An 11,423-nucleotide genomic window follows, 5' to 3' on the forward strand; every position below is an offset into this window, starting at 1 on the left:
AGTGGTAAGTATGATAACGGAAAAAACATGATAAATGATTTCAATTTTTAAATAGTTTTGTGTTTTATTATTACACTATTAAAAATAAAATGTTAATTTTAATTTAAGGACGTATAGTAGACTTTCTAGGACATGCAAAAATTAATATAAATATGTTAATTTTAACATTTTCAAAAAAATTCTTTTACATAATTAAAACATGCACAAAAAAGGTTGATTTAACGAGAAAATCGAAAAAAAATTAAAACATTGTAGTGATGTTAAATGTCATTTTTACTTTTTTCTATTTTGTCGTTAACTCGATCTTATTGCATATTTTTCGTACATATTTTAATTATGTAAAAGAATTTTACAATTTGTATAGTCAATTCACAGTATCTTTTAACTTGTAATGTTGTCGATAATTCTGTTACTTTAGAATCCCCTTAAGATGTCTTTAAGTCAGTTACAAAGCCCAAAGTAATGTCTTAGTATTTTAAGGCATTATTTGAAATAATTTTCAAATAAGAATAGAATTTACTGCTGACCTATCTGACTTTCAATCTTAGAATTTCCTCTTTTTTCGATTTTAAAGCTAATTATGTAATTCTCTGCAGATACCCATTTCATTTGCATTTCTATAGATTATCCGCAACATTGTCTTAAATTCACTGCTTTATGTCTCTAATTGCTCTTTTTATGTGAATGTTTATAATAACATCATGTGACATTGAACATTGACCAAAGTAATGTGATATTAACTGCTGACAGAATCAACTGAAATAGGAGGATTTTCCACGAATGAATATTCAATGATTCATCTCCTGCTGTATATCCGCTCAGTTACAATTATGATTATTGAAACGATCGTGTTACACGCACTTACATCTTGTATCCACATACTAATAAATTATACTAATTTTACATATTGCGACGATTGTTTCGCACATTTGTCTTCTCTGTATTTATTTATTTTATTGAAACTTCTTATCAATTATCTCTTATCTCCGCTTTATTTGTTATACCGTTATGCGAGGATAAATATTATTTTATTTTTATGTTAAAGTTTATCTATATTTGATGTTTTTGATGCTTTCTAACAAAAATTTTGTTTTCTTATTATCATTACAGGTCAATCCTTTAAATGATTCGCATCAACAATTGATGGTACATTGGGTTGGGGAGGGTTCGAATGTAATAATATGTCTAGCGAGGGATAGCACGCCCGTGGTACGCTTCCAAGGAGGCAAGTTCTCTTCCCCGAATCAACCTAGCGCTGTGTACATCAGTTATGATTATGGTGATAGCTTCGAGAATAAGACTGAACACTTCAGGGTTTCGTCTGAGGCCGATGCTCCATATGCTGTTGTAGACAAATTCACCAATCATCCTAAGTATTATCAACATGTGAGTTCCGCTTTAAAAGAAACATTTTTTACAAAATAAATAGTCGGTATATTTTCTTGGCGCATCTCCAATTCTATTGTTTGAAGAGTGTTTGTGAGACTTCCCTTCTTTTGCAGTGCGTCTTTATGGACAGTCTGAATAGTTTAATCTTCATAACATATAATAACGGTCAAACAATTCTGAGGATCTCGTTGTCGTTTCATCCAAATGAAGTCTCATATTTCGAATTAGATCCACGAATACTTGTCGCACTAGACAAAGCCGATACATCACGGAAGGTATAAAACTTATTATTATTATTATTTTACAATTATTTAAATTTTGAATGTACATATTATCATTATTGTTATCTTATTTTAAAGAATATAAAATGTCATACAAGAATTTTTTTCTGATTTTGGAACATTTCGTTTTCAGTTGTGGTTGACGATCGATCGTGGATTTACCTGGATGCCAATTCATCAATTCGTAAAGGCTTTCTTTTGGTCTCCTTATCGTGAGTTATTAGTTGAACGCATGGAGCCTGATGGAGCGAATACAGTTTTGAAACTAGATTTGCGAAATATATCCTCGTTTATAAGAGGAAATAATCAATTGCGAGCAAGAATGTCTATACGAAAGGAATTTATCGTTGTCGTTGAAAACGTTGAAGATTTTCAAATCAGAGGCGATTTCATGTTCGCAGTTAAGAAAAGGGTAAGGATCACCGTGACGATGCTACCTCTGTGAAATCTCATCAAATTCAGAGTTTAATTTTTTTTTCATTTTGAACATTGCTTTATTTATATATTTTTTTAATAGAATGGGACGGAACATCTGGATCTCTTTGTTTCTTATAAGAATCAGACATTTGTTCAAGCGCATTTTAACACGGAATTGGATTGCAAGGAATATCATATTGTAGATGTATCGTTTAATCGAGTCTTTATCGCTGTGAAGCACGGCGACACTATGATCAATCTTTACGTGTCGGAAGTTATAGATCACGAAAAAGCTATATTTACATTGTCTCTGGAGAGTATTCTCACGTTTTTCCCCAACAGTACTTGGAAGGACAGTTGGTTGAAGTGAGTAATGAAATATAATGGATACTCATTCTTTTTATAAAAATAAAGTTAGAAATTTTACAAATATAATTGCTATGAAAGCTATCAAACTTGTGAAAATAAGATAACAAGTTTAAAAAATTCTTCGTTATTTTAATTAATTTTTTCTTTAAATTTGTTGGTATTTTCTTAATTCATCTATATATTTATACGATTCTATATTTCACAGTGATGTGGCTGACGAGACATTTACGGATCTCTATAAGGTCGAAGGTCTTCGAGGTATATATATAGCATCGCGGGTCAAAGGTACTCCAAAATCAAGCTCTATCGGACCAGAACACTTGGAATCATTAATAACGTTTGATCATGGCACCACTTGGAACAGTCTTAAGGCACCAATGGCGAATCATGAAGGCTTCTACATTCATTGTGGAAAAGATTGCTCGTTACATTTGAGTCAGAGATTCAGTCAATTATATCCGGTGACGAGATCCGCCACTATTATGAGCTCGAAATCGGCGCCTGGGATAATAATGGCAACTGGCGTCATTGGGTCTAACTTGAAAGGTCATCCCGCACTCTATGTATCTAGAGATGCTGGTCTCACGTGGAAACAAGTGTTAAAAGATTATTACTTCTTTAACATGGGAGATCACGGAGGTTTATTGGTGGCAGTTAAGTATTTCAAATCGCGCGGGGAGACTAGAGATATCTCATATTCGACAGATGAGGGCGAGACATGGCAGACGTACGAGTTCAACGAAAAAATGTTGCGTGTTTACGGTCTCATGACGGAACCTGGAGAAAATACCACAGTATTCACTATGTTCGGATCAGACAGTGGACAACATCAGTGGCTTATCATCAAGATTGATCTAAGACATGTATTTGAAAGAGAATGCACAGAAGACGATTACAAGTTTTGGTCTCCAACGAGCACCGATCAACCGGTCATGGCTTGCGTGTTAGGACGTAAGGAAACGTATCAGAGACGTGCCTTGCGCTCCAATTGTTATCAAGGTGTAAACTATGATCGACCAGTAAGATTGGAAACCTGTCAATGCGACGCGAACGATTATCAGTGCGCTTATGGTTTCATACCCAGTGGGAATCCATATCACTGTGTCCACAACAAAACCATGCCCGATTATGATCCATACGCCGTGCCGACCTCGTGTCAACCCGGTATGTTTTATAATCGCACGAAAGGCTACATAAAGATATCTGATGATGATTGTACTGGTGGCCTTGCGAAAAACTATGAACCCGATGAGATCCCATGTCCGATGGATGAAAGACCAGACTTCTTATTGGTCGCCCAACGAGAACACATTGCACGAATCGATTTGATGGAAAACAACAAATTGGAGAAGTTACCTGTGCATGATTTAAAGAATGTTATTGCAATCGAATTCGATATGAAAAACAATTGTTTATATTGGGCAGATATCGTAAACGATACGATCGGTAGACAGTGTCTGAATGGAATTAGCTATCCTGAGATTCTTGTTGAGACCGATCTGAGTTCCATCGAAGGAATGGCTTTTGACTGGGTGTCCAATGTGTTATATTTTGTGGACGGTGTTAAAATGAGAATACAGATCATCCGAACAGATGTTGGCCCTTCTATGGGCAGAATGCGCAGGACAATATTGGGGCCGAACAATCTGCAGAAGCCACGAGGTATTGCAGTTCATCCTCTGTGCGGCTATATGTTTTGGACCGATTGGGCACCGGGCAACGCTTCAGTATCTCGAGCTAACTTGGATGGTACAGATGTTAAACGACTATTTATTAAGCCCACTGTCGAATGGCCGAATGGAATAACGATTGATCACATCGCTGAACGTATCTATTGGGTAGACGCTCGAGCGGATTACATAGCTTCTTCGGATCTTGATGGTAAAAGATTTAAGAAGATTATTGCTAATGAAGCGCGTGTCTCGCATCCGTTCGCAGTTGCTGTGTTCAAAGACAATTTGTATTGGGACGATTGGAAACAGTCAATGATATTTGTCGCTGATAAAGATCACGGAGTCGGAATCAACACGGTACTCGGTTTTCAGATCGCGGGTCTGATGGATTTAAAGATCTTTGCGCACAGCGTGCAAGTTGGCACAAATGAATGCGCGAGAAACAACACATGTTCACACATCTGTCTGGGCGCACCTTCTAACAGCTACGTTTGCCTCTGCCCGGATGGTATGGTGATGACGGAAGGTACGTGTTTATGCCCAGGAGGTATCAAGCCATACCCCAACTCAACATGCCCGCGCGTTGCTAGCACCTGCTCATCCAACCAGTTTGCCTGCAACAACAATGTGTGCATCCCCGAGTTCTGGAAGTGCGACGGTGATAATGACTGCGGCGACAATTCAGATGAGATTCAATGTAATCGTGCCACATGTAGCCCGAATAATTTTGAATGCGACGATAACAAATGTATTCCTAAGTATTGGGTGTGCGACCTGGATCGTGATTGTAAGGACGGCAAGGACGAGATGAATTGTACATACAGCAATTGCACTGAAACGCAGTTTAGATGTCTCAACGGCCGCTGTATATCACATCGTTGGCGTTGTGACGGTGAGGATGACTGCCGGGATAGCTCAGACGAACAGAACTGTACTAAGAATATTCAGCCGAATACATGTCGGGCCGATGAGATCGTCTGCAAAACAGATCATTCGTGCATACCAACATCCTGGAAATGTGATGGCGAACCAGACTGCGAGGACGGCGCTGACGAGAAGGATTGTAATAATATGGTATGCGAGTCATGGCAATTTACATGCAACAACACCAAAGAAAATGGACATCGATGTATATATAAATCATGGGCATGCGACGGTGACAAGGACTGTATCGATGGTTCGGATGAGGTGAATTGTACTACCACTACGACGCTACCAACGTCGATAATCCCAATGCTACCGACAAATTCTTGTAATGACTGGATGTTTATGTGCAATAACAAGAAATGCGTGCCTTACTGGTGGAAATGCGACAGTGTAGACGATTGCGGCGACGATTCTGACGAGATAGGCTGCGGCAGCAGTGCGGACGGTGCGTTGGAACCAACGTCTCCGGTTCACACGACGCAACAGTCACGCATCTGTCGCGAGCATCAGTTCCAGTGTTATAACGGTGAGTGTATTGAAAACGCGTGGGTGTGCGATGGCTTGAAGGACTGTTCGTCCGGCGAGGATGAGCAACATTGTGAACGTGGACACACGCCGTGCCGGGAGAACGATCAATTTATGTGCCGTCAAGACGGTTCATGCGTATCGCTCTCGAGCATGTGCAATGGTGTCGAGGAATGTCCGGACGGCAGTGATGAGCTCGGTTGTCACACGGGTGAATTACCTGCCACGCCATCCTGCTATGCTGGTCTTTTCCCATGCGACGATTCCCGCTGCTTCCCGCTGGCAGCTTTGTGCGACGGTAATCGCGATTGTATAGATGGCTTCGATGAAGAACATTGCGAGAAGAATAATTCGCGCAAATATCAAGTATTAGTGATGGGTGTTGATGAACGTTCTATCAATGATTCAAGTCTTTATCTCTTTTGGTGGATGCCAATACCATCGAACGTGACATTTGAATTCTTGCCATCAATTGCGCGAGCGATACCAGGAGCTCCGTGGAAAAATGCTACCGAGTGGATCGAAGAGACAGAGTATCAATTCAATAATCTCGAGCCATTCACTAAGTATAATCTAACAGTCTATGTAAAGGCGAAGGGCCAATATGACGTATCTCCACCGGCAAAATATCACATGGTGATGACTGGTGAAGGCGTACCAAGCGAGCCGTGGAGTGTAAAGGTCGCGCAGAAAAACGGTACCCGTGTAGAAGTGACTTGGAGACCGCCTTTACATCCTAATGGTGTTATCTCCGGATATTTGGGCTACGTTACACCACCGATACCACCATTAGAGTTTACTCGATCAAAAACCTCTGCAACCATCGATATGGCATTCGAGGCGGACAAGAATTATTCTTTTTGGATCGTAGCAAAGAATCGACAGTATAGCTCAGTCTCATCGCAAGTTGTTACGCTAACGTTCGACGGCACAGCCAATATCGATGATATTGAGGATCTCCGTGTAGTGGCCACGACGAATCACTCTGTCACTTTGACATGGAAAAAGATGCAGGACGTGGATGGATATCACATTACTCCCAGAGCATCACCGAATTATCCAAATTTGCAAACTGTCACGACAATGAACAATATGATGGAAGTCGACAAATTGGCACCGGGTACCAAATATACTTTTGAAGTCGGCGCGACGAAAAAGAATTACGTCGGTAAGGTTACCTCGGTGACAGCCACGACGAACGGCACTGCGTTGCCCACGATAACTAAGTTTGATGCGCAGTTGGTAAAATCCCAAAGAACAACCGTAAAACTTACTTGGGATCCTCCGAAGAGCACCAGAAAAATCAAGTGGAAATATGCTATTCACTACGCTATCAATATGGAGGACTTCTTTAAATGTGAGGAATTATTTGCATTTATATTTTTCTTTATATAAGGATTATTTTAATATCTTAGATGGAATAATCGAATATCTTCTTATTATTGTTTGATGTCGTTTTGTTCTCTATATTTAGTTTTCTTTCTGGGGAATATATTTTTGTTTCTATTTTTAGCTGCCAAATTTATCACTACTAATCTTACGGCTACGATTAAGGATCTGGAAGCGTGCGAAGCATACTTTTTTGCCGTTGGCGTCATTGGAGATTACGGAGCAGGACCTTTAAATCAACCGCTTACAGTTATGACGCACTTCAGCAAGCGTGCACCTCCGAAGAAATTGCGAGTAGCGCCAGCGCCAAATAAAAATGACAGCATGATCGTTTCGTGGATGTCAAGTTGTCCAGCAGTCGATGAAATGATCAGTTATACGGTGAGTTAATAATGCTACAAAATATTTTCCTAAAAATAATAACAACGCGAGAGATTTTAAGAAAATCGGGATTTATATCTATGAAAAGTTTCTCGAAGATTTCATTTTTCTCCTACGGAAGAAAAATTTTTTAATGCATGTATTTTTTTTTGTTTAGCAAGAATATTCATTGATTTTGTATCTTTTTCCCGATTACAGATTTCCGTTACAGAAACGATTATGAACAAGCACATAGTTGTGACATTGCCAGCAACTAACGAAACTGTTATGAAGCACATGTTCCATTCCATCAAGTACGGTGGGACGTACAACATTACAATAGCCACAGATGTCGAAAATGCCATACCTACGCAACCATTCATCTATATAGCGCCACCGATCAAGCCGCCTCATCAGCTCACCGTCTTACATGATAATATGGAATACTTGATTTACTGGCAAGAACCGGATTTGCCGGAGCACATTCGAAAGGATACTGAGCGGTATTTTGAAATTTTGGTGGCTGAAGGATCAAGAACAATAAACGAAACAACTGCTAAAATCTTGGTGGTCAAAGATCCGCCGCCTTACCGCTACAAGGATGCTAAAACAGATACGATTTACACCTTCGCGGCGCGTCTGGTCACGAACGAAGGATACCAAAGTCCACTGAGTGAAACTTGGAGCACGCAGATTTCAGGTGAGTTGTCTTTAACATTTTTTAAATATTTATTTTTAATTAGTTTTTTAAATTATGCTTTAATAATAATTTTTTCTCCTTTTTGTTTTGTAGGATCGCAGCTTCCGGTGATAATGAATACTTCGGGCATATTATCCCTCGCTATACCGATCTGTTTGATTGTTATAGCGCTCGGTGCTGCGCTCGCGTATTTCATCGTTCGACATAGGAGGCTATCTCACAGCTTTACGCAATTCGCCAATAGCCATTATGATACGAGACGAGGACAAGCCACCTTCCCTGGTACGACAGATGGCTTAGGTGAGTGTCTCGCAATTTGGGAAAAAAAAGGGATAAGAATGATACAAAACAATGTGCGAAAAGAATCTATTGATTGTTTCTCTTCTTTTTTTTTTTTTATAGAAGAAGAAGATAGTCCGGTAATTCGAGGCTTTTCAGATGATGAACCGCTCGTAATTGCATGAATACCATATGTATGTATAAACAAAATATTATTTACGTACTAGGAAAGATGTGTCAAGGCACTATTAATATGATAATTCTGAATAAGTCAAATTTTATGACGGAAGGAAAAGCTTTTATGAAATTGTTTTAGGAACTGAATACTGAATTGTAGTCATATAGTAATTAACGACTATTAATCGGTAAACAGGTTGCTAAAAGCGTTTACATGAAAGCTTTTTGCATTCATATGGTACGTAGAAATATGGTATACATGTACATCACGAGTGATGAGAGTAACTACCTACCGTGCAGTTGGAGAGTCCATTATACATCTCAAATTCGACTGTGAACAAATCAAGAGGAAAGTGTGGTTTACCGTCTAACGAGAGGATAAACGCCAAAACGATGAAACGGCAACTTGTATATAGTAAATATTTTTTATGGATTGATTGTGAGACTTTCGAGACGACACGCATTTACATTTTTAATAATGTATTTATATAACATGTACGTATAAAGAAACTTTTTTTTGGTCCGAATTCAGATTTGTTGATACAAAAGTAAGTTATCGGCATTGAGAACGAACTTTTTATTAAAAGCTGTTTAAATATCCATAGAAGCCAAAAGTTTTTTTCAATATAGCAAGTGCATGAAGTGCCAAAGTAATATTTTCTTTTAATGCCGCATCCAAAAGATATATTAGTGTCGTCTGTTCATAGAGTAGATTTCTATGACGTTCCATTATCCAGCTTGAATAATCTTCGTCTTAAGTAACTTTTTATAATCGTCCCGAACTAAAATTTTATATCAAACGCGATGCGACATTGAAAGAAGTTTTTATAAGCGAGGCTTTCGACTTCGCAAAGGGGATGACTTGACTCTTGTAAAAAGTGTGTTGCAATTGTGGTTTGAATACAATACTATGTACGGATTTTTTATCTTTAGATACAAAAAGGATATTCGACGAATGATATTTAATTTGTACGATTAAAGTAGATGACATTTTTTTATCTTACATTATAAAAAAAATAATACATTTTCTCTTTATCAAGATGGAATGTTTTTAAGTTAAAATTAGGAAAGATTTATCAACAAGACGCCAATGAGAAAGCGACAGGTGATGTTCTCAGTGCGTAGCGACACCATCGTGACTTTTAGATTATTGTAAATAATATTTAAATATTTAAGCGTGTGAACTTTCATCGCTTAATCCATGTTGATTCATCCTTAAAAGACATTGAATCCCGTGATCAGTTATATTTTTATGTTGGAATAGTCTAATATTTTATGTGTACGAATAGTTTTCCCACTGCGATGAGAAGAAATAATCGATTTGACAGAATCTTTTGCTGACATGACACACGTATATGTATACATAGGGACGATTTTACCGAATTAAACCATTGGATTTAAAAAATCAGTACATTTTTATGTTTTAGGGCGCGTTCACACCTTGACGGAAAAGTAGAAAGCAGAAAAGCAGCAGCCAATCAGAATTCGCGCTGGTAGTAATAAATAGTACAGAAAATCGAAATTGTCGACTATCGAGTTCTAATTGACTGCTGCTTTTCTGCTTTTTTTATCAAGGTGTGAACGCGCCTTATAGCATTATAAAATTGTGAATTAATCTAAATCACAAGCTCTCTCTTGTAGTGACAAGATTTATAATTCCTATTTATATCCTGTTGCATAGCATTATTAGTTTTGAAAATCTTACTCTTTGACGATCGAAAAAAACGTGATAAAAGTATATACCTATCTATACCAGATCTACAAAAAGATGTTTACAGAAGTAATAAAGTTTGTTTCCTTTGTGTCTTAGCTATCACCAGAATCCCCTGAACGAATGGAATTAATTATAAAGAAAAGGTTCGCCTGCTATATAATATTCGATTACACGCTACGGTCCACTAACGATTTATTTTTCTTTTTCTTTTTGCTACATGTTGTATGTTGAAGAAGAAAATATTAATGAAAACGTCGATGTTTTTGAATCTGTGTTACGCGGCTTCTATACGTCATCAATAATATTGATACAATTATATTGCATTAATTAATAATAATGATATTGATGTTAAATAATCAATATTATTATGTAATGTAGTAATATTATGCAACAATATTGATCGTGTATATAGGCCGCTTTAGTAAGAACGAGAAGATTAGAAGAAAGTAACTGATTTACATGTAAATGTCAAAAGTTATAATGCGACAAGAGACAGTGATATATATAATATATATACATATATATAAAATATATTTACGTGTAAATAAATAAATATAAGACACAGAATATTGTCATTTAACTCTTCTCTTTTCTTTATAAATTTACTTTGACACCTCAACCTATTTGATCAATTCAAATCACATGCATTACGTTATTAACTTTTTTTCATTGATAATTCTTATTGATATAACTTTTAACTTTTCTATTTATTTTTTCTATTTAATTAAAACTATAAATTTTCATTTTATTCAAAATTCCCAAAAAATTTTGGTGATCTAATTTCATGTTCTTTATATGAGATAGTACATATATATGTTAAAAATTAGTAGTACACTTATTATCCTGTTAAACTGACAAATTCTGGAATAACATAGTGGATGTTCCGGGCCGTGTCTCAATCATTAAAAAGTGGAACGGCAAAAATAATAGTTTTATTTATTCATGACAAGTCCATCTCATCCAGGGAAGGTGAAAGACTTCCGTTACCTCTATTCTATTCTAAAAGACAATTTGGAAGTTTGTGACCCGTTATCTCATTAAGCAAACAGCACGAAACCGGAAATTTAACGCTATCCTTCGCACTTAATTCTTGTATTGTTACGTAAATTGCGGTCAAATTTCGCGATTACATCTTTAACGCCTGATTACATTCAACAGTTATTAAAATATAATTATCCTTATTAAATGTATATATGTTATGTATATAAATTTATTTATATATA

At 37.1% G+C, this 11,423-nt stretch overlaps 1 protein-coding gene across 1 annotated transcript in view; it reads left to right on the top strand.

Moving 5' to 3' along the window:
- Window positions 1–10,778, top strand: part of LOC108687742 (sortilin-related receptor-like) — a 13,051-nt gene extending 2,273 nt beyond the window's left edge. The window contains exons 2-10 of the mRNA XM_018193682.1: window positions 1,111–1,386; window positions 1,503–1,664; window positions 1,804–2,082; window positions 2,188–2,453; window positions 2,662–6,938; window positions 7,095–7,351; window positions 7,550–8,030; window positions 8,124–8,330; window positions 8,433–10,778. Coding sequence (XP_018049171.1) covers window positions 1,111–1,386; window positions 1,503–1,664; window positions 1,804–2,082; window positions 2,188–2,453; window positions 2,662–6,938; window positions 7,095–7,351; window positions 7,550–8,030; window positions 8,124–8,330; window positions 8,433–8,494 — 6,267 coding nt within the window. The 3' untranslated portion in view covers window positions 8,495–10,778. The remainder of the gene's footprint in view (window positions 1–1,110; window positions 1,387–1,502; window positions 1,665–1,803; window positions 2,083–2,187; window positions 2,454–2,661; window positions 6,939–7,094; window positions 7,352–7,549; window positions 8,031–8,123; window positions 8,331–8,432) is intronic.
- The last annotated feature ends 645 nt before the right edge of the window (window positions 10,779–11,423 follow it).

The sequence above is a fragment of the Atta colombica genome, unplaced genomic scaffold (genome assembly GCF_001594045.1).
Source record: "Atta colombica isolate Treedump-2 unplaced genomic scaffold, Acol1.0 scaffold102, whole genome shotgun sequence".
NCBI lineage: Eukaryota > Metazoa > Arthropoda > Insecta > Hymenoptera > Formicidae > Atta > Atta colombica.